Raw genomic sequence first — 22206 nt, forward strand, 5'->3', positions numbered from 1 at the left:
AAGGATTCACCCCTGTAATACCCCCTGTCAATATTTAATGGTGACTCGTAAAAAAAAGAAATACAACAAAGACTGCACTGTGTTTGAATAAGAAAACAATTGGTATTGATAATATTCCACTTCTCATTTGAGATGGGACAGAGGAGTACGTACAGCTGGAGAAATGAGCTACTGCTGCAACTTCCTCTGACAGCAATTTTAAATATATTTATTTATATATATATATTATATATATATATTATATATATGTATATATATATATATATATATATATATATATAGATACTTTTGACCCCGTGGGCTAATGCTATATCGATTCCCGTTGTCCTGTCCTGTCCCAGAACATAATGAACCTACAGTGGGGATTAAAATGATGTAGTGATGACAGTGATAGGAATCTAACATTGCCAGCAGACGCTGGTGACCACTTCTGCTTCATCTCCTAGTAGATTTGACAGCTTTCTTAGTGTAAGACCCAGAAAGAAACCAAATATGGAGAACATATTTAACACCTTTTTGGGGGGGGGGTGGTCAAAACGATAACAGAGGCCCTGTTTCAGAACGTTATCCAAATATCCAGAATCTGCGTGATTTGGGTGTTTTTAAAGTCTTAGATGTACCACCTTTACCGGGTTCTGTTACCAACCACGGTAACATACAGGTACCCTTCCTGGTAATCCACCGCATATCTCAATTACAGAAGTGTCCGTTCCTTTGCTTGTGGGCGCGATTGTGACGTGCTGAGATTTTCAGAAGGTTTGCAGCGCAGTGCATGAAAACTGGTTGTTGTTTTAGTTCTTTGCTAAGTGTTGTGAAGGTCTTTATGAAGTTCACCAATTCATATGGACCTCATCAACTTGTACAACGCCATTGTGTCTTGTCCAGAACTTTACTCCATCACAGGAGAGATACCACAGTGCTAAAAAAAAAACTTGTCCTTGTATCGTTTTCTGTCTTGCCAGGACTTTTTTTTGTTTTGTTTGTTTTTTTTTTTTTTTTTTTTTTTTGGTTGATTTGGTTGAATGTTCTTTTTTCAGTCATTCCCTTAAGTTTCTTTTTAGTGCAGCTTGTCCTTCCCTTCCTCGTTGTGGTCGTCTGGTCACAAGTAAAGAACACAATGACTACCCCCAGCCAGTCCCGGGCACCTCCAGCCCGCATTCAGAGCGCTTTCAGACAGGGATCGCATGAAGACGTGTGAAGTGACGCAACACTCATTCCATCTGGGTTCTGCAAAGGGAAGAAGCGCCAACAAACAAACCCGTTAGGGGACAGTGGTCTACACAAACCTCAATCAACAGCATGCAGGTTGGGCTCAGCCTGCAGTGAAGCTGGTCTGAGTTTGTCGTTCTGCTTCTGCAGATATGCAAACTTTATTAAAATGCATGGAAACTGTTTTAATTTAGTGTTGAACATGCTTTTAAGTCTCCTATGGCTGGGGAGAGAGGTGGGGAGAGAGAAAGATGAGCCAAACATTTCTAAAAAGTCAGCAAGTCTTATAAATATCCATGAGTAAAATGGAGCTGTAACTGATAACTGCACAATCTATGAGGGATCTTGCAGTAAGAAAGAAAAAAAATAGAAGATAATACTGATTTAGGACAGATTTCACGCTTACCTGCAGAAATCTACAGCAATTGAAGAAATACATAAATAAATAAATCAATACAGAGTGATTCTCAACCTTTAAATGATTGACCGTCCTTCAACAAAACATTTTTAGGTTTTAAAAAGAAAGAAAAAAATCATGTTTTTCAACCCAGTTAATTCCTGGAGTTTATAGTGAGATGCTTTACTTGGGAAATCGCTGGGAAACGCCAGCAAATTTGCAGCAGGGCTTGAGGGCTCTGTCCAATCCCCTCGGTCCTGACTCTGCAGAGCTGTTGGCTGATGTTTGCCAGAGCAGAGCGAGGGGATCATCTCAGCCTTTCCTTTTATCACTCTGTAATCTGCACCCTTTCCATCCCGTGCTATGGGAAGGGTGCTGTGTAACGGATTACAACTGGGAGATATATAACAGACTTAAAAAAAAAAAAAAGAAGCTATATAAGAAAATATTAAAGATATATTTTTTCCAAATCCCCGTTTCCAGATTATCAGGAAAAAAAAGTGAAATTGTTTTTAATATAACCCTACTACAATTCTTAGCTCTCCAATGGAATCAGTCATGCATGTGTGCCACACAGTGTAGAAAATTACTTTAATAATAATAATAGTAATAATAATAATAATAATAATAATAATAATAATAATAATAACAATAATAATAAAACTGTGGTGTTGAAGAAAAGTGTTTGCTTGGGCTCTATCGGTACCCAATGTATCATTCAACCCTTTTGAAGGATACATGCAAACATGTGGCAGCCTAGAGATGCCAAAATACTCCCCTTCCCTTCTCTCAGCAGTTAAACAACCAACTGGACACTAACAATACACACACTCCACCTGCTGGATATTTAACTTATTGTGGCTTGACGTCCAAGGCAGAGTAACTCTGAATATAAGACAGGCAGCAGTAGGAGCCTCCTCTGGTCTCACCTGCAGGTTGAGGGGGTGCTATACGGCCGTACAGACAGTGCTGACTGTAAACTCGGTCTCGTTGGCCATGATTTCCGTGGGCTGGATGTTGCGTTCATACATGGGGTTCTCGAACGTGGCTCTCCCGTTGGTGTTCTCGTGGCCTGCGTACCCGTTGAACGGTACCTTGGGTCTCCTCCTGTGGAGTAAGAGGGTTTAGTTCTGGGCAGTTCTGGAGCCCTGGCCTATGTGTTAAAGGACATGAAATCTTTCTGAATGGTTACTGTAGCTCTAATGTGGAGATGTTTATACTGACTGATTGGCTGGCCTAGTGCTTGTAGGAGAAGGCAGTTATGTCATGCAGCTTTTTGATGTTCCTAGGCAACAAGAGTTGAAAGCTCATGATAGCATGTGATAAAAAAAAACAGGAAGCATTAATAAATAATAAATAAATACATAATTGACATGGTAAAACAAGACACAAGCAAAACGGTTTAATCACATTGTAATGTATACAGTTTTAATAGAATTGCCTGCTACTAAACATTTATATAACTGTAACTACTGTCCCAACTCGGGTCTGGGTTTGGTGCATCCAGTCTGGAGAATATAAACAGTCTAGATGTGTAGTTGTGGCTGCGTACTGCAGGTGCCTGAGGGCTTGGCGAAGAGGGCTTCTGAATAAAAAGACAACGGCTCTGGTAAGATGCCTACCTGTGTTTGTAGAGGTACAGTGCGAAGCCTGCGATGATCATGGCTATGAAAGGCACTAGAATGGCAGCTGCGACGGAACTGCTGTTTGAAGCGAAGTTATACCCCGTTGACTCTGTTTCTGCATCCAGCAGGTTTGTATCTGAAAGACAGGGAGGAGAGCTGCAGTGAGGGTGGGTGAGGAGAGGGCTCAGTGGGAGATATTATTATTATTATTATTATTATTATTATTATTATTATTATTATTATTATTATTATTATTATTATTATTATATGACAATGGTTTTAGGCTAATTATTTTTAGTTTTAGTTTTCGTGTTAGCATTGTTTAAATATGCAATCACATAATATTATTTAATTTCACTGTTGGACCAGTCTGAGAAATAAATCTGGCTTCCATCGTGTTCCTGTCAGTCCAGTGCCAAACCTCAAACAAGATTAATGAAACAGAACACAAAAATGAATTCCGGGATACCCAAATGAAGTTACGCATTGTAGAGTTATTAAAAGCTATCACCTCCTGACTACTAGGAAGCTGTCATTTACATCATCAGTATCGCAGTATCAGTGGCTGCCAGTTTAACCTGCTGTCTTAGCAATGGCTCCTCTTTCACAAACCCCTTTCCCAGCTCAGAATCTCAATGCCTGTTACTACACCATTATTAGACAGACCCTTTCCATCCAAAGACACTCCTGTCTCTACTTGGATGTGGCTGCTTTTCGAATTCTGTTCCAGGACCAGTCCAGACATGGGGAAGTACAAATGAGGATCTCTACAACATAGGACCTCCATGTCAACACTCGTTACTCCTGCATCACAAAATGAGTTTGTTCTCACTTCTCACACATTCCATTCTTAGTGTTACACATTCCCCCAAAACAGCTCTGAGACACAGAGTAAAACTGCAGGGCATCTCTGACTGGTGCATCCAAAGAAGAAATCAAACACATGGAGAGGAAGGAGCAACGCTTCTGCCAGCAAACAAACAACCAATCAAAAGTGCAAAAACACACTCTGAATATGCCAGGAGAGGAGGCGTGCTGCACATTCATCTTGTGCTGGTTTTGTTTCTGCCAGCTCTTCACCTTCTGCTCAGAGCAGCCTAGGAGCGTAGGGGTAAACTGAAGCTAAAAAAAAAATCCTTGGAATGACAGTAACAAGTCTTGATAGTGCGGCATCACTGATATGCTTCTGGGCACCTAACCTAGCATTACTCTCTGCGTGTAAAGATTTTAATGAGAAAGCCATTTCCCTTAAATGCTTTCCATTTTCTAGGAATACAGAACAACTAGAGATGAGTAATTATGGGATATATATATACACACGCACACGCACACACAGTGTTACTCCATTATAATGCAACCTGTTATGGTGCGGAATCGCTAATAACACGGTCGAGGTTGTGGCTCCCATTTCCCCCATAATGCAATTTGACTCGCAAACATTGGGTGAACGAAGCATGGCACACAGCAAAAAACAAAAACCTTTCTCTGTTAAAATGAAACTCAATGCGGTTGACAGAGTAAGAAAAGGTGAATCTCATGCAGCAGTTTCAAAATATATAAATGTTGCAGAATCTACCTTGATAAGACTGACTCCAAAGAGACCTGTTCTAAGAAAAAAATAGTGCTACACTATTAATACTACAATATTAATTTGGCTCTTTAGCTGAACACAACGTCTTGTAAAAGAAGAGAACTTGCCTTCAACTGAGTCCTGTTTAAGAATGACAGATGAAGGACAGAACAATTCCTTCTTCTGTGGCACCACTGCCATTATATACCTCCAAATAGCTGCCCGTTAAAACAACATCTGGTCTGCTCCAGTGGCATGTGATAACTGCCCCATTCGGGAGGCAGGGTGAGCAGCTCGGGGCTCACAGCTCAGTGCTTAAGGTTTAGGAAGCGTGCTGGTGTTTTTCAAGTCAACAGCTTTAATGTGCAATGTATACATGCAGATCAAGTAACTCTGTTATAGTGACCATCTGCTATCTGTTTAGTTTGTAAGGCCGTGCCAAAATGATCTCATTCCAATAATGACAGAACATAAAAATAGTTTAGGAATTACATCTTCACCACTTCGAGGCTCATCCCTTCCCAGCACACCGTAAAGTTTAAAGAACAGAATCAAATCGTGTTTCCCCCCCGCTTTGTTCCTTGTAGATGTTAGTACCTCCACTGGTATGCTAATCCATGCATGTATAACTTTCCGTTTAAAACAAAGTTCTTCCTACCTTCTTTTATGTTTATTCCCTCTCATCCCAGTCTTCTGCTACAATCTCGGTGTAGCTCTTAAACCCTTTCTACCCTTCAAAATAAGGGTAGCAACATTAGTCTAAAGTAGAAAGTATGATAGTTACCTAATCTTTGGAGGCCGAACTGCCCGAAACCTTTGCCTCGAACAAACCCCTGATAGACGAAGGAACCGCTTGAGGCTTCTGAAGACACCTGAAAAACACAAGATACCATTGAAACCTCCGTGCATTGGCTTGAAGAAACCCATGAACTGAAAACTTGATTAAATGTATTCCACGAGCCAGTCCTTTTGTGTTTTTTCAACGGTGGCCCCGTAGCCCAACCACCAATGATAGCTCAATGGATATGAACAAGCATCACACCGAACAGAAGCCAATAAAAACTGGCAGTACAGTGGATTGCCAGTAAGGATTAGTCGTCTACTTACATGGCCGTCAAGAGCCAAGTTATCATTCTTGAACTTGTGGACGAAAATCTCGATAGGGCCTCTGATCTGATACACCAGCAGCATAAGATGGACCTCTTCCTTCTTGTAGATACCTGAAATGAATGAGATGAAACGGCATCTATGATGGAACTGCATCTGAACTAGCGGGGAGTAAAACGAATTGCAAACAAACACTGTCCATTAGCTAACAAGCAAACTAGAAAGAAACAGGACTTCATTACGGAGTTTATTATCCGTTCTGCGCTAGGATGATGTTTCAAGGACGTTCAGAGCGTGGCTGTACCTCCCAGTTTGAGCTCCACCCCACTGTGGTCAATGAGCGTGGCGTTTACTCTGCTGGTCGTCGCATCAAACCTGGTGATGCTTAGCATGGCGGGCTGCTTCTTCCCCAGGTACTCGTAGGAGCCTTTCCACAGAGAGTTGCTGGCAAACACATCGGCTGGGACTGCAAGGAAAAGGGGGCATAGACCGCCATCAACACAACACTGAGCAGGTTCATCAAGCCATTCATACTCTGTAATGAGTAACTTCAATAAAAATGCGCACAGCACACGCAAGGTTCTTTGCTTACCTGGAATTACCGGAGTTTCTCTCACAGTTCCAATTGGATTCCCGCTGGGTCTTGTATCAGCTGAAAAACAAACAAACAAACAAACAAAAGATATCACAATGCTTATGCACGTGGGTAGAGGGTCTTCATCAAGTGACTACTCAGCAGAGTGGGTTCCCTGCTTTGTCTCACCGGTGCACAGCGGGGGCTTGCCAGTCCAGCTGCCGTCGGCACGACAGGTCCGGTGCTCCGAGCCCCCTGTCAGGTAGAAGCCTGGCTGGCAGGAGTAGATGAGGGTGAAGCCCAGAGAGGGGAGCTCAAGCGCACTAACGTCCGCCCGCACAGGCAGCTCCGGCTGGTTACAGTGGTGCGCTGCGGGGCAGGAACAGAGAAAACTTTGTTATTATTATTACTGTCAGTAGCAGTAGTGTTTGTAGTAAACATTTACATTTGTAGAAACAGCAGGAGTGTACAGCCTGATTATCTGCAGTTGCCATGCAACGCCTCTAGATTAAGAAGACGCATGTGACCTGTAGTTAATAGGCACCTTGAGCTGTACAAAATATTGCAGCTCAAATGATCTGTATTCATGAGGGTATTTCAATTCTTCTACACTTACCTGATCTGCTTCACACTCTTAGTCTGTAACTAGCTTTTAGTACCGGAGAGACACCTGCAGGTATATCCAGGACACAAAGGGGGTTAATGGAAAAAGGCAGCAGCATTGTACCAAGGGCTGTGGGTCTCGCTCACCTGTGCACTCGGGCTGCACCCCGCTCCAGGTGAGGTTGGGCAGGCAGGTTCGTGTGATGGAACCCTGGAGGAGATACCCCTTCTTACAGCTGTAGAACAGCATGCTTCCGATCTGACCCGTCCAAAACATTATAAATCACACATCACAAGTCAACCAGTCACAGTATAGCATTAGCCACATTTCCACTATATCTTATCCTGCATACAGATGTAATCTCGTGCACAGAATCAAAACAAAATAAACACAGTTTGAGCTGCCACCAAGTCTCAGCTTTGCTTCATGGTTCTCTCACCCAAACTGCACGAGATGACTTCTCTTATATAAGAGACACCAACACAAGACGTGCTAACATGAGTGTCACACAGAGAGGCTGGAGAGCTTCAAATCACCCCAAACTTCAAAACATTCAATCAGAAGCAGTATGAGAAAATAAGTCAAGCAAATAAATGTTTTGGCTTGTGCTTTCCTCTGTGTACTAAAACACTTCAAAACACTGTCATGCATTCCCAATAAACCCTACAAGCAATGATCAAATCAGATTACAAATAGGCAGTTCTGGTCGTGGAGAGCTATTCGAGCCTATTGGACGAGATAATCAGACAGATACACAGGCAGGCTTGACTGTAGGGGTACCCTGTCCCCGAGTCTCTTACCTGGTACCCCTGTGAGTTATTCTGAATTCCAAAAAGGGGGACTCCGGGGTCGGCACATGATGTGTGGCTGGGATCTGTTGCCGGGTAAAGCAAAATTGAAAAAGTGAGCTTGCCCTCCTTTTGAATGGCTGCTTATTGTTACTCAGCTAAGCTAAGCTAAGCACATCTCGGTTACCTATGCAGGAGGGCTGCGTGCCGCTCCAGATGCCATCAGACTGACAGTAGCGACGGGCCGAGCCCACCAGCACTAGCGGGGAGAAACAGGAGAAGGAGACAGACGAGCGGTAGGAGAATCCATGATCCTCTCGCCTGCCCTGAGCCGGGGTGCCGGGGTCTCCACAGAACACAGCTAGACAGAGAGAGAGAGAGACAGTGAGCACAGGACCACCACACACAAGGTAGAGGGAGGAGCATTAAGTGTGTCTGGTGGATGTAAAGAGAGGAAATACAGAGAGGGAAGGGGGAGAGTTTTATCCAGGTCTTCACCCCAAAATGCTAATTTTTAGTTTCTATTCATAACAAAAAAACAGTGCAAATTATGTCGTAAAGAGTTTGATCTGGCCTGACATGTGAGCCGTGTGTGGGTGTGTGTGCTGCCCAAGTGTTGGTTATACTCACGGAAGCACTGTGGCACCTCTCCGCTCCAGCTACGGTTACCCTGGCACGTGAGCACGGCTGGCAGGGAGAGTTGGTACCCCTCCACGCAGGCGTAGCTCACACTGGCCCCCCAGTGGAAATCCGAGCCCACCACCCTCCCATTGGGCACAATGGGGGGAGCCCCGCACAGGATCGCTGGAACAGAGGCGTTACAAACTACATGAAGACGAGGCATGAATCTCATTCGGAAAAGCGTCTCACAGCTACACCGAGCATGCTCCATTCACCCACAGCTACACTGCCTCTTGAGCAATTACTAAGCCTCCAACCATACAACATTTAATACAATCACACAAGGATCAATACTAAGCAGGGTTTCATCCATCCACAACAAATTGCGCTCCCCTATTGAAACTGACAGATTTGTGTCTCTGTAATTAAGTGAGCAAGGATTAATTAGGCTTCTATATCTCCTTTGGTAGCAGTGAGAATGAATTATAAGATTTACAGAATAAGCAGAAAGGACCAAATACCTTAAGATTAAAGGCGATGCCTTAAATACATTGAGAAAGCTAAGTGTCTTTTAAAATGTAAAGTAATGTTTTATGCATCATGTTGATTCGCTAATCTCCGATTCTACTCTTTTATTCAGGTCACGTTTTTTTTTGTATTTATTTATTTAACCAGTAGATTTACCCATTGAGACAGAGGACCCTGTTTATAAGGGGGTCCTGAAAAATCATAAAAAAGACAATTGCAAAGTACAAACAACACAATACAAACGTAGTCAGCTGCAAACTGAGGTCAAAGCACAGAATAAACAAGACATGTGTCTATTTGTTAACGTGGTCTGAAGGGGAAGCGCACTGGCAGGAGGTTCTGATCAATTACCAGATACGCTCTTTAAAACCAGACAAATCAAACTCCATCTTCATTCGATGATGGAATCAGTTCCATGTACCTTTGCAGATGGGCTTGGTGCCATTCCAGGTGCGGTCCTTGGTGCAGAGCAGGGTGGAGGCACGGTCCGAGTCCATGCTGTACCCAGGCAAGCACTGAAAGGACACCGTCCTATTGTAGGTGAACTCACTGCCCACTCGCAGACCATTGGCTGGGATCCCTGGGTCACCACAGTTAATTACTGGAGAGGGGCAAAAACAGGACAGGTTAGAAGTGAGACTGAAACTACTGAGTTAACAGGCTTGAACTAAATCAGGGCAACTTCCAGACCAGGGATTTGTTCCAAACATATTAATAATTGTTTAACTGGAGCAATGTAACCACCATCCGGATCATCAAACCATAACCTGCTTCATTCTACCTGTTAAACATGATGTGGAATGACCCTCCAGGACTAGAGTTGACAATCCTTGAACACATTACAGTGTTGTTAAGTTTACCAAAGCCTGTAAAGATATGACTAATCTATTGTAATTAAAAACTGTTTATAATGAAATGATCTCATTTCATTCCAATCTGGAAAATCACAGTTTTAAAAAGTTTAAATAAATTCATGACACGCTTGAAGGCATGAGTGATACTGACACCATTAACTTCTCAGGGGTTTGAAGACACTCAGCTATGCCTTGTGTATCACAACCCATCCGATATGTGAGTCAGGCCGCCTTGTGAGTTACTGCTTATGCATGTGTCTCTAAACAGATGCAAGTCTGAATACTGACATCACCAGTTTTACCATGGTTGTATTTTTTTGTTCATGTCTTATAAGAGCTCCCAGTGAATCCCCATGCCTGTCTGTGCTTGACTATACTCTGCTTTTACCATGATTTACTGAAGGCGGCGTACCTGAGCACTCGGGAGTGGCCCCGGTCCAGGTTCCATTGATGGTGCAGTGTCTGGTCAGCAGTCCCGTGGAGTAGTAGCCCTCCCGGCATGAGTAGCTGATGGAACTGGAGAAGACCAGGCCGTCATTGAAGAGTACTCGTGCATTGCTGGGGGTCCCCGGATTCCCACAGGACACCACTGTGGAACACAGACACCCACAAAGCGTTAGAGACCAACGGTTACAGGACACGAACCGCAGAGGGGCAGGAACACACCGTTTACTGGAGACTCGAAAGCACACCAGGAAAATCCTTCACTTTGCTACCGCGTGTATGTTTAAGAGCTCATATGCCAGTCGGCGTCACACCTTGGCAGTTTTCCCGGTAGTCTGCTATTTCAAATGCTCACTACAGGGGACTGTCTAGTCATTGTGATTTCAAGCCACTTGGTTGTGCAAAAGTCTCTTAGGTGTAGCTTTAAAAAAAAAACATTCTGGCAGCAAAAGAAAGAGTCAGAGCGACTAAACTAAACAGGGAAAAGTTGTAACACAAAGGTCACTGCAAAGAGCAGACATTTGGCAGAATCGGGTCCTGAATAATTCATAATGCTGCATCTTACGGTTTCTTCTGTTTTGGGGCTTTTAAATCTGCTCAGTAGACCCTTTTTAATGACCAGCTGTGCTCCCATTGATGTTTCTGCCAACAGAATGCAGGTGTGTACCTCAATGACAGGCAGGGGGGAAAAAACACAAAAACTTTCAAATGAAATCTGCTTTAGATGCAGCTGCTTTATTGGCTGGTTTCACAGTACTAGTCCTGTACTACCCAATGTTAATTTAGGTAAGGTCTGTGAAACCAGCCACACATGTTTAAAACATTAGTGTATGTTCAATCTGCAGTGACAGCTGGCGGTGGAGAGCTGAGGGCTATATATCCCTGTCCACCTGGACAATTAGTAGAGGCTAAACCCCAAGCCGAGGGACTGTGGACTTTCATTTGAGCTTAACCTCCTGCCCAACTGTGTTCATTAAAATAACATGGTCTGTTTTCACCCCTGCATGATCTGCCAATTTCCTGGCAAGCTCATGAATCAAGCTGGGAGATATCACTACGAGAATCGCGGTTTAGTGCAAATTCATTCTGGAGAGTTCAAGGGTTACTGAGCTTCTCTGTCTACTGCAGAGGAGGCGCAGGTAGGGAAGAAACTGTCTATTTCTCCACCTATCTCTAGCCCTTAGAACACAGTTCATCAGTATAGCCTTTGGTTTTGTCATTTATATTAAGTTAATAGGTCGTGTGGAGGGTTTCTCTCATTATAACAGAAAGCTTCGCTTTGCAGTCCTCTCACCTGAATTGTATAACAATCTTTTGCAACAACAAAAGGCTCCCTACATACTATGTATTCATTTACAAAAATAAATGAACCGTGTCGTTAAAAACCTGAATTAGTTCATCACAAAATTTGTTTCCATTGTGAACAGTTTTGCTGTACTTTGCTAACTTGTTTCCCAGTCCCCCTTAAATTGCTTTTCCTTGCGGCAGGCCTCGCCCTTTGCTAGCTGGAAGCTGTTTCTCTCCACAGGGAGCAGGGTCCTCTCAAGGGTATGTCTTACTTTCCTGGGATTTCAAGCTCCACTCAACTCTTAAGTTTTCTTACTGTTTATCGTTTCATTATTAAGCACTCATTAAATGAGGACAGAAGCAGAATATTAGACAGCCCCCTTCTCTTTCGTTTATTTAAATGCTGCACAGTCATCTATAAGAAGTGGCTAACAAAACCGTTTTTCTCTCCTTTGCTTTGCCCATTAACAGGATAATACCTGAGAGAGCTGTTATGTTCCATAAAAAAAAAGAATTTGATTGAGAATAAATGGACACACTGTGGGAGGATGGAAACTATTGTAAAAAATAATGTCAGCTAACTCATGTGAGAGTCACAGAGATAGCACTTTGACCAGAGAGGGAGGGTCATGGGAGTTGAGGAATTTGGTGAACATCCTGTAATCACACTCGTGATTTCATAATAATGACCCTGCATTGAATTCCAATGCGACAGCAGCAATCAAGCCTCGGTACAGCCAGGGTTTCTGTTGAATTATCTGCAGCCTGTGAGCATGCATTGTGTGCAGTGTAAATCTATATAAAGGGAGAAATAGGGTGCAATATTAATCACATGTGTCAAAGACTTCAAATAGATCTGCTGTTCAATTACGACCCCAGTGTGGTGCAATTGTTAGAGCAAACGACTGTGAGCTTCAAATGAAATGCACTAATTTGCAAATGCTTGGGTTGATGATCCAGGAGCTCCTGGATTTGAAAGCCAGCATAACAAGTTGTTTAATTCATGGATCGTAAAGAAATGGATCAAATTCCATGTTTGTTATGCTGATCTTTTTTTTTTAACAGCAACACCTAATGAGCTAAAAAACATCCAGTATTATTAACCTTTTTTCAATATTTAAACCCATGTACAGCACCACCTCTTTAAAGAGAGGCATGAGAGGGGTGCACAAAAACCCAAACACCAAATTCCAAACCATACCGAACTGGTAGACTTGCTAGCACAACAACCTCTCTTCTGATTGCTAATAAAGAGGTAGTCTGTTGATGGAAAGCTGCCATACCGTGACACTCAGGCTGGTGGCCTGCCCAGGAGCCGTTTGCTTGGCAGCTGCGCTCAGAGGAGCCTCTCAGAGTGTACCCTGGCTCACAGCTGAACCTCACGGCACTGCCCACCGAGAACTCCTCGCCCAGCCGGATACCATGGGAGGGCACACCGGGGTCGCCACACATGCCAAGGAACTCCCCTGGAAAACAGGGCACGAGAAAGCAAACGCTGGCTTGAAATGTACAGTGAATTCCTTATGATCCTATAAAGACAGGTTACCGTCTGGAGCACTCGCTAGCACCATGCCTTTCAGATTGCAGAAAATATGAAAAGCTTGCCTGTATTAGGGCCTTTATTTTTTTAGCTTACTGATTTTTTTTTTTAGGTAACATTTTTCATAGAAACGGTTGGTAACACAAGCTGAAGTCACCATGGTAACCCTTTAACTGAACTTAATTATGTTCATCCATCAATTTAAAATGCAGTCGTACTAAAAATTATTTCTCAGGGCTGAAAGTCAAAATATGTGGCAAAGAAGTTTATTAAGCAAGTTATACTGTAAACTGTCTGTCAGCACTGATATAATATATCACCATTAGGGCTTCTGTCTTTCTGTTTTTATTAATTGTATTTTTCAGTGCTTACTTTTAGCTCTTTTCGAGTTTTATGTCAATCGTTTTTTCTCGTAGCTTTTGCTTTTTATAAACTGTATGATATTACTGTTTCCGGTTACTTTCTAAAATTCTTCAGCGTATCTTTGTGTCACAATATGTATAGAAACTCGGCAGTACACTTCAATTGTACCTTCTGTCCTTTGCTGTCTTCCACAACGAAATCGTTATGGTCACAGGCATATTTTTGTGTGTGTGTGTGTGTGTGTGGTTTTTTTACATTTCCCCACAATTTGCAATGCTGTTTGAAATTCCATGAGTTTGTAAATACTCCCTATGGAACTATAATATAGCTTTAAATCTTGCGAGCAAGAACAATGCATCCGTGTCTAATTGTAATCTCATTTTAAATCACAATCCTCCAATAGAAATGTAGGAATTTGCAGGTGCTCAGTAGCTGGGGTGGGTTTAAAATATTCTGAACAAATCAATGTGTGACACCAGTCAGGAAGGAGGGACACTGCCCAGCCGCACTGGGAAAGTTTTTATGTATTGTTTTTGAGGGTCATTTTATAAAACTGAATTTCCACGGGGAAGGGGTCAAGTCAATGTGAATCGAGTACCCATTATATAACCGTTGTGTTCTTCCGGTGTTTATTGGATATACACTCATTTCATTTTTTTTGTATCGCTGGTGTTTCAGCGTTTTTATGGGTTAAAACCAGAAATCAGAAGCTCTGATCATAACATATCTCAGTAACTGAGATGTATCTATGAGTGTCATATATAATGTGTGCTTGCATTCCTAGAGAAGCTGAAGCTAATTACTGGCACTGGTGGGAAGTGACTCCCGGTTTAGGGGGAGCAGAGGAGAAACTCTTTTTCCTGCATCTTTTGACAACACATAACCGAAGAACATACCGGCTGTCAAACCCACTGCACATTTCATCTCTCTTTTATACAGTACTGTAAAAAAAAAGATTATATCCTCTAAAAGAGTATTCATAATCCGTTCATATTTTTCAACCCATAAATTCAAGCGCCCGTTCATTTACAACTGCATTCTTTTTTCTGACCGTTTACCAGAGTAGAAACGATAACAGGTTTTAACTCCCCAATTTAAAGGCTGCTGGAGCCAACCAATAACAACAACAACAACAAAACTAGATACATTTTCAAGGATATTAAACTGTCAAGCAGCTTCTGAAAGATTACTGCTTAAAAGCAAATAGATGCTTGACAGGAGAATCACATTTGATCTCAGAGAGATGTCAGATCCACAGTTTTTGTTTTTTTGTGTGTGTGTGGTCTCTGTTTGGCTCTCCCTACCCGAGCAGTGAGGAAGCGACCCACTCCAGTGTCCGTCCAGCTGGCACGTCCTGGTTGAGTTTCCGATGAGCGCCCGCCGCCCCACGCAGCTGTAGCGGATCACTGAGCCTACGATGAATCTGTCCCCCTCTAGCTGAGCACTGGGGGGCACGCTGGGATGCCCACATGACACCACTGCCAAAATAAGAGTCAGAAACACGTGATGCATATGTTCCAGCAAAACTTTACACTCAGTTGGTTGTACAAGTTCTCAACAGAATTTTCCCCCAGAATCTTTCCCAATGCCTTTGTTAGTGTTGTCTTTTTGCTCCTACTTCATCAGAGATATAGTAAAACTAACAAATCTAGGGTTCTGTAACAGAATGTATAAATAATAGGTAGCAGTCTGATCATTTTTTTTCCTACAGAACAAGGCTAGACAGACTTGCATTTAAATATGAGGTGAATTCTCCAAAACAACACTGAACTTTGTAAAGCTCATTGCCAAAGGACTGCATATTAATACCCATGAGCAAAGCAGAGCATTTACCAATGGTCATATAAAGAGGCTAACTACACTCCAACAAGCATGTGTGTGGTATCATATACTGTAACTATAGTAGAAGGGACAGCATCTATGTAGTTTATGGATTCCATATAAATTTTGCGTCTCTCTCAATTGGCAGATCAAGCACAGTTTATATAGATGATTACTTTTTTAGTGTTGCTGTAAGCAGGGGCTTCATTCAGCTATAGATCTTATTACATGTTTATGCATCTGCTCTCCCAAGCACAGCAACTGCCCGGGTTGGATCATTTTGCCGGCTGCACTTGGAGGGGAATGAGGAGCTGATTGATAAATGAGTTCATTTCTACTCTCACACCGCCTCCAACACTGCTGCTCAATGACCACTCTTCAGTGCTAATGGCACATTTGATTGCACAATGCTCTCCCTCAGCTCCTGGAGCGTGTTTAATTATAGCTCACATTCTACTCCAACACTTGTCTGTCACCGAAAGCGTGCTTTTATTAGAGCTGTTGCATTATCAATTAACTTTATTTTTTTTGTCAAGTGATGCAAATCAAATGTCATAGACCTGCAAGCCAACGAACGCGATTTAGAAAACGGTTCTTTTCGTAATAACACGGACAAGGGCATTAGCAATTACAAAACAAGAAACAAACAGCATGAAACACTTTTAGTGTCTTATGGATATACCTCTAATTGCACAACAACATTTTACAGAAAAAAAAAAGTTTATTTGTAACAGATAAACACAGCACTGAGATTCAGGACGGGCACCGGTTGTGGTGGGGTGACTTACGGAGACACTGCGGAAGCGAGCGGTCCCATGTGCCATCCCCCTGGCAGGACAGCACCTCCGTGCCCAGCAGATAGTACCCGGGGCTGCACTGGAACAACACGATTGTCCCAAAGCTGTATCGATGAGGCCCACTTGACTGTACCTGCCGAACACTGTTATCAACATGTCCGGGGTCCGTGCAGTTCATTACTGTGGGAACAGCCATGAGAAACAGTCAGGACCAAAGTGGCTTGGGGTTTCAGAATGCTAAGAAGAGCAGGTAACACTCCTCAACACACCTTTAGTTACAATGCAGCTGCATGTTTAACTTCAAAACTGTACCTGTGTATTTACAATTGAATTGCTATGTAACCACAGGTCTGTTACACAGTGATTGTTTAACTGATCTGCAGTTCATTTCGATCTGAAGGCTGTTCTTTCACTGTAACCTTGGATAACACTCTGTTAGAATTAAGAATCACATTCCTAGATGCAGCATTGAACTTCACCACAGATGTTAACAATTTGTCAGGGTGAGATAAAATTGCATTTGGACGCTGACAAAGGAATACTTTCTGAAAAGATCCAACAGATGTGTTTTTTAATGAAGGATGCCCTTTGCTTAGAGATATTTGTGGGGGCTGCAGTGAGATGTAAGGGAGAATTTAGATCAAGGCCTACATGCACATAACATTCAGGAGCAGTCTCGAGTGAGTGTGCTGCAAAGACAAGAAGCAGCCTTGTACTATCTGGAATTCCAAATACATTAAAATTTCAACTGATAAGTGCAGCAATGAATGGTGGTACTTAAGCCTAATGGGTTTTAAAACCACTGAGACAGCACTGTTCAATTAAGACTGACAAAGACAGTTCCTAATCAATTTTATACATATATATATGCACGCATGTAACAAGGCAAGCTGTGTAGCTCCATACGATGCTAGGCAGTCCCTCACTCTGCTCTCCTGCAGTGAATAGTGAACTAGCAAAGCCATAAAGATCAGGTATTGTCTTTAAATGACCTTGGTCTAAACGGCCCCTGCTGAGTCTGTGTTAAACGGCTGTATGGGTCCCCATGGACTGCGCTTGTTTAAGCTGTAAGGCATGTTGTGTTTCCTGGAGTCTGCCCTGCTTCCAAGCAATGTAAAAACAAGGTTAGAGACAGATACCACTATCATCAAACACTCCAAGGACCAGATTCTATTAGCATGACCAGAGGCTACTAAACTAAACCACTCCCCCTGCAGCTCCTGGCTTGTTCCGGGCTGATTTCACTAGCTAACAGTATTCTGTAGTGAGTGTAAAATATTGGCTAGAACTGGGCCATTCCAGGTCACGTGACCAAACCCTGGGGAGGCGGAGTTTCCTCCATTTGTGGCTGATGATACAGGAACCAAAAATGATGGTGAAAATGCTCCCATGGTTGCGTGCATGCAAAAATAATGTTTCAGCACTTGGTAAAAACAGATCAGAAGCTTGCAAATATGACAGTTTTTGGAGGAAGACCTCAACAGGTTTTGTTTCAATTCAAGTAAAGCAACTTCCCCTAGTCCGCTTGAACAGGAATTGAGCCAACTGCAACCTCCAAAACTGGGACCTTCTCTTGATGGCTGCCTGCAGTGCAGTGGAACTACAGGATACACCGTCGTGATAACTATGAACACAGCAGCGGCCCAGAAACAATAACAAAGCTGATTTTAATAAAGGCCCTACGTAGGTAATATTGTTACAGCTGCTAAGAGTTCAGATATTTTCTACAAAATATATCTGTAATTCCATATTCACTTGGGGGTCAAATTGAACATATTTTAAAAAGGTAATTTAGGCCTGCATTGACAGCGTGCTTCTCAACGAAGTACTTCTGGCTCCACATCTCAGAAATCAGCCGCACCACACATCTCATAAATAACATTAATGTCCCAATTTTCCTAGCATCTCTGAAATACAGTTTCAACAACTTAATTAAATCAGTCGTTTTTCCTTTGACTTTCTTCTTTCCATTTCTCTAAATGGGCACATTAGTCTTATCTCACCGAGCCACGAGGCGCCCTTTTGCAATTCCCTTTCATTTCATTTTGGATGCAGAAGAGGTCACCCAAGGTAAAAGAGCAGTCACAGTCATGCACGGTACTCTACTTACTTCTGCAAGTTGGCAGAGTGTTGCTCCACTGGCCGTTGGCTTGGCACTGGGACCTCACTGCCCCCTTCAGGATGTAGCCAGTGTTGCAGGCGAATCTCACCATGTCGTTCAGGTTGAACTGGGTGCCTTGCGTCAGCCCATTGGTGGGATTGCCAGGGTGCCCACAGGTGATGGCTATGGAGAATCAAGCAAACCATTGCATTTACTATTGATAGGGCCGGCATCCATTACATTAAAAAAATTAAATGGTATAAATGCTCAGTGGGGGAATGTCATCTTCTTTTGCATGGGTAACATGCTTTCATTCGGGCCATACTCACGGACACAAACAGGGGTTCGGCCGGACCACTGGTGGTCCTGCTGGCAGATCCGCACGGACATGCCGATGAGACGGAAGCCTGGGTTGCACTGGTACACCACGCTGCCCCGGTAATTATAATTCTCACCCACGATCTGCCCGTTTACAATGGGGTCCGGGGTGCCACAATGCCCAGCTGCGGAGGGGGGCAGCAGAGAAAGACAGTTAGTGCACTGAACCCATAATGGCACACTGCCCAAGTCATAAAAATACCCAGATGGACTCAAACCCACTAGGATCTTCACTGCATTTCACTCTGCACTGCTCACAAGTGTGTAAATGTATAAAACACTCAGTAGTGGTAAATGTATACAGTAGTAGAAAAGACAAGCAAGGTACCGAGACAGCGGATCTCTGTGCCGCTCCAGAGCCCGTTGGCCATGCACTCTCGAACCCGAGACCCCACCAGTGTGTAGCCCGTGTTGCAGGAGAAGATGGCGGTGGCCCCGTACACTGTGAGCGTCCCGATCTTGTTTCCGTTGGGTGGATGGGGCAGGTCCCCGCATGAGATGACTGAAGGGGTGGGGAAGAGGCAAAGAAACACAAACGGAGATCAGGAACATAGGACAGTCTAATAACAATGAGTCATTGGTCAAGGCTCAGCGTGGAGCCTGTATGCGCCGCCGTGGTTTAACCCACACTTCACACATTGCTTTCAAAAAAGAACCTAGCAATGGATTTAAGGAACGAAATAAAGAACCAATTAATTTTACAGGAGGACAACCACACCCCACGCCACCCCTCTCCTCCCAAACACTCCCCTGCTTTAGCATCAACGATCGGCATTTTGCTCAAGAAAGGTCAAAGCACAATTAGAAATGCCAGTTCTTGCTTGCACTGCAGGGCTGTGAGACAGCACACAGTTTTATTAAAGTCGCTGGCATCACTTACTCCGACAGGTCGGTCTGGGCTCCTGCATGGTCCAGGTGCCGTTGGCCTGGCATGTGGTGATGCGCTGGCCCCTGTAATAGTACCCGAGGTCACAGATGAGCATCATCTGAGCACCATACCAGTTCTGGGTACCATAGATCTGCCTCCATCTCCCATGCTCCATTGCAACATGGCTAATATCCGGACATGTTATTGCTGAAAGACATCAGGTGAATAAAATAATAAAATATATAACATGAGTCCAGGCATCCACTGTATGCAGTATAAAAAGACATTTAATGGGCACAAAAAGGTGACATGTGTCTACACCTTTAAATCACAGGTTTCAATTAATGCACGTTTGCAATTGGACTAATGGTGACCTTAAGATGACTAAGATGACCTTCATGTAGTGGATACAGGGAGTGAGAAGAAGAGAGAAATGTGAGTGAGAGAGCTGCATGATCCCCTTAGCTCTGTACTCCTCCACAAAGCTTTCTGAATCCAATAATTGATGCACCAGCCTTGCACCAGACTGAACGACAAGTTGCAATACTGTTGATGGCACTGACAGCGGAGTCTGGGGAGGTGGGTCCCCTTCACTCCTCTCTCTCTGCAAGCTTGCTCACCAGCACACCGCGGAGGGATGTTGGAGGGGCTCCATTCTCCGCTCTCCTGGCAGATGGCGGAGGTAGGCTGGCCGGACAGCAGTCTGAAGCCCTGGTTGCACTGGTACACGGCCCTGGTGCCCAGCGTGTACTCGCGTCCAAACACAGAGCCGTTGGCGGGGGCACGCGGCACGCTGCACGACACAGCTGGCATTGAGACACAACAGAAAACAGGCTGTTAGAGAGGCTGTGTTAATAGTGCCCCCCCCCCCCCCCCCCCCCCAAACACATCCATATCAGATATCATTGGTATTCAATCAGTTTCTGGCATGTGTTAATCAGCATGCCTACAGTGAAACCTGCAGTGAGAGCTTACTGCATAACTTATACAAGTTTACCAAAGTAAATCTGAGTAGTAATTGTGTAGTTTCCCCCGTGCTTTTCCGTGGTTAGACTGTGAATTTACCATAGTTTAACATGTTTTGTTTTCCTTTGTAAAATGCTTTGCTGTATCTTTCTGGGCTGTTTATCTAATGCTTATCTATGCTTTATTACACTCTTCTATGATTGTACTATGTTGTGTGAGGGACGAGCACGTGGTCCATGCTGTTGCTTTGTGTTCTCTTTTCTCACCTTGGCACAGTGGGGGCGGGGTGTTCCACTGGTACACGCCCTGGGAGGAGCGGGTGCAGGTGGCGCTGTTCTGCCCCACGAGGCGGTACCCCTGATCACAGCTGAAGCGTAGAGTGCTGCCCAGCCTGGTGCCAGTCTGACTGCGGATTGCACCGTGCAAGGGAGCGCTGGGGGCGCTGCAGTATGGAGCTGCAAAACAACAGGGTATCAGCCACCAGAAACACCACTGCTTATACAGCACAGCCCTTGGCATTGCTTCTACTGGGGCTTATCTCATTTGCACTGAATGATTTCCTCAAAAATGTGTAGTGTTTCCAAGAACTAAAAGAGCTTCAGATCAGAAATCAGAGTATCTAAATACAACGGGCCAAATTTACAAAGCGTTTACTTCTGAGTTTAATTGTTTGTTTTTTTAACAGGTAAAACACTTGCTAATTCTACAAAACGAGAACCAAAACGACTCAAGTTATGTATTTCAAGTTCTCTTAAGCCCTCTCAAAGTATTTTGTATCTCATTTTGTGACACTAACATGTTTGTTTGTTTTTTCAAAAAGATAAGAGGAGTTCATTTTAAAGCAATGGAGGAAACGCTTTGCAAACAAGTTGTAATGTATTTAGTTTTGGATAGATTTGTGGTTTAGTATTTAAGTCACGGAGGCAATACTTCTCGTAAAAAAGGAAGCCACCATGCCGTACCACCACGGCATTTATATAACATACCAAACACCCCTGCACCGTTGCGTCAGAATTGGGTTTCCAAGATATTGGAGTGCAAGCCTCAAAGCTTTAGTTAAGACGAGTGCAGAAGTACCTGAGTATCGAATGTGGAACCCCTTGTAGCTGGAGGCGTGATCGGAGGACCAGCGCAGGTACACCATGTTGGTGGAGCTGGTGACACTCAGCGGGGCAGTGTAGTTTCCACTCAGGGTCATCAGGAGGGGACTCTGCCCAGAGGGACCTGGAGGCACAAGCACAGTGTCACACAAGCACACAAAACACCCAGCTATGGTTGTTGCTTCCTGTTGACGTTTTTTTTTTTTTTTTTTTTTTTTTTGCAAAATAAAAAATGAAAGCTAAAACCCAGTGTGTAGCACTGAAGGACACAGTGTAAGGTGCATTGCCACCGCTTGCAGAAGGATTACTCTGAGCAGAGAAAGAGATACCTCTGCTCCTCACCCACCTTGACACCAGGTGCATTTCATTTTATCAAAGAAATGAAAGCATTTCAGTTTTCATCACTAGCCAGACAAGTGCAGTAATGTGATAAACCCTTTGATTCTGACACTGTAGTCAGTGTAGGTCTACGTGTCTTCGCTGGTTCTACCTTGTTTATGTATTGATTTATATTTTTTAAATATTTATACGACACGGTCCCCTGCGAGGTAACATTCTTTTCAAAGGGAGATTCTGCAGCTTCCGGGCCTCCACAGTTATTGGTTTTCTATCGTTTTCTTGAAGAAAAAAAATGGGTCCTTCTTAAATGAATCTGGCGTAATGC

At 43.5% G+C, this 22206-nt stretch overlaps 1 protein-coding gene across 1 annotated transcript in view; it reads right to left on the reverse strand.

The window, feature by feature from the left end:
• Positions 1-298: 298 nt before the first annotated feature.
• Positions 299-22206, reverse strand: part of LOC121303302 (CUB and sushi domain-containing protein 2-like) — a 132932-nt gene continuing 111024 nt past the window's right edge. The window contains exons 27-50 of the mRNA XM_041233893.1: positions 21520-21781; positions 20709-20897; positions 20097-20282; positions 19489-19683; positions 18937-19110; positions 18560-18733; positions 18240-18413; positions 16121-16309; positions 14816-14989; positions 12892-13074; positions 10290-10466; positions 9445-9624; positions 8505-8678; positions 8062-8235; positions 7887-7960; positions 7233-7344; positions 6672-6851; positions 6501-6560; positions 6213-6374; positions 5909-6021; positions 5586-5673; positions 3229-3367; positions 2536-2713; positions 299-1227 (exon numbers count right to left, since the gene is read on the reverse strand). Of these exons, the coding sequence (XP_041089827.1) occupies positions 2554-2713; positions 3229-3367; positions 5586-5673; positions 5909-6021; positions 6213-6374; positions 6501-6560; positions 6672-6851; positions 7233-7344; positions 7887-7960; positions 8062-8235; positions 8505-8678; positions 9445-9624; positions 10290-10466; positions 12892-13074; positions 14816-14989; positions 16121-16309; positions 18240-18413; positions 18560-18733; positions 18937-19110; positions 19489-19683; positions 20097-20282; positions 20709-20897; positions 21520-21781 (3693 nt within the window). The 3' untranslated portion in view covers positions 299-1227; positions 2536-2553. The remainder of the gene's footprint in view (positions 1228-2535; positions 2714-3228; positions 3368-5585; positions 5674-5908; positions 6022-6212; positions 6375-6500; positions 6561-6671; positions 6852-7232; positions 7345-7886; positions 7961-8061; positions 8236-8504; positions 8679-9444; positions 9625-10289; positions 10467-12891; positions 13075-14815; positions 14990-16120; positions 16310-18239; positions 18414-18559; positions 18734-18936; positions 19111-19488; positions 19684-20096; positions 20283-20708; positions 20898-21519; positions 21782-22206) is intronic.

This window comes from Polyodon spathula, chromosome 32 (genome assembly GCF_017654505.1).
Source record: "Polyodon spathula isolate WHYD16114869_AA chromosome 32, ASM1765450v1, whole genome shotgun sequence".
Classification (NCBI taxonomy): Eukaryota; Metazoa; Chordata; class Actinopteri; order Acipenseriformes; family Polyodontidae; genus Polyodon; species Polyodon spathula.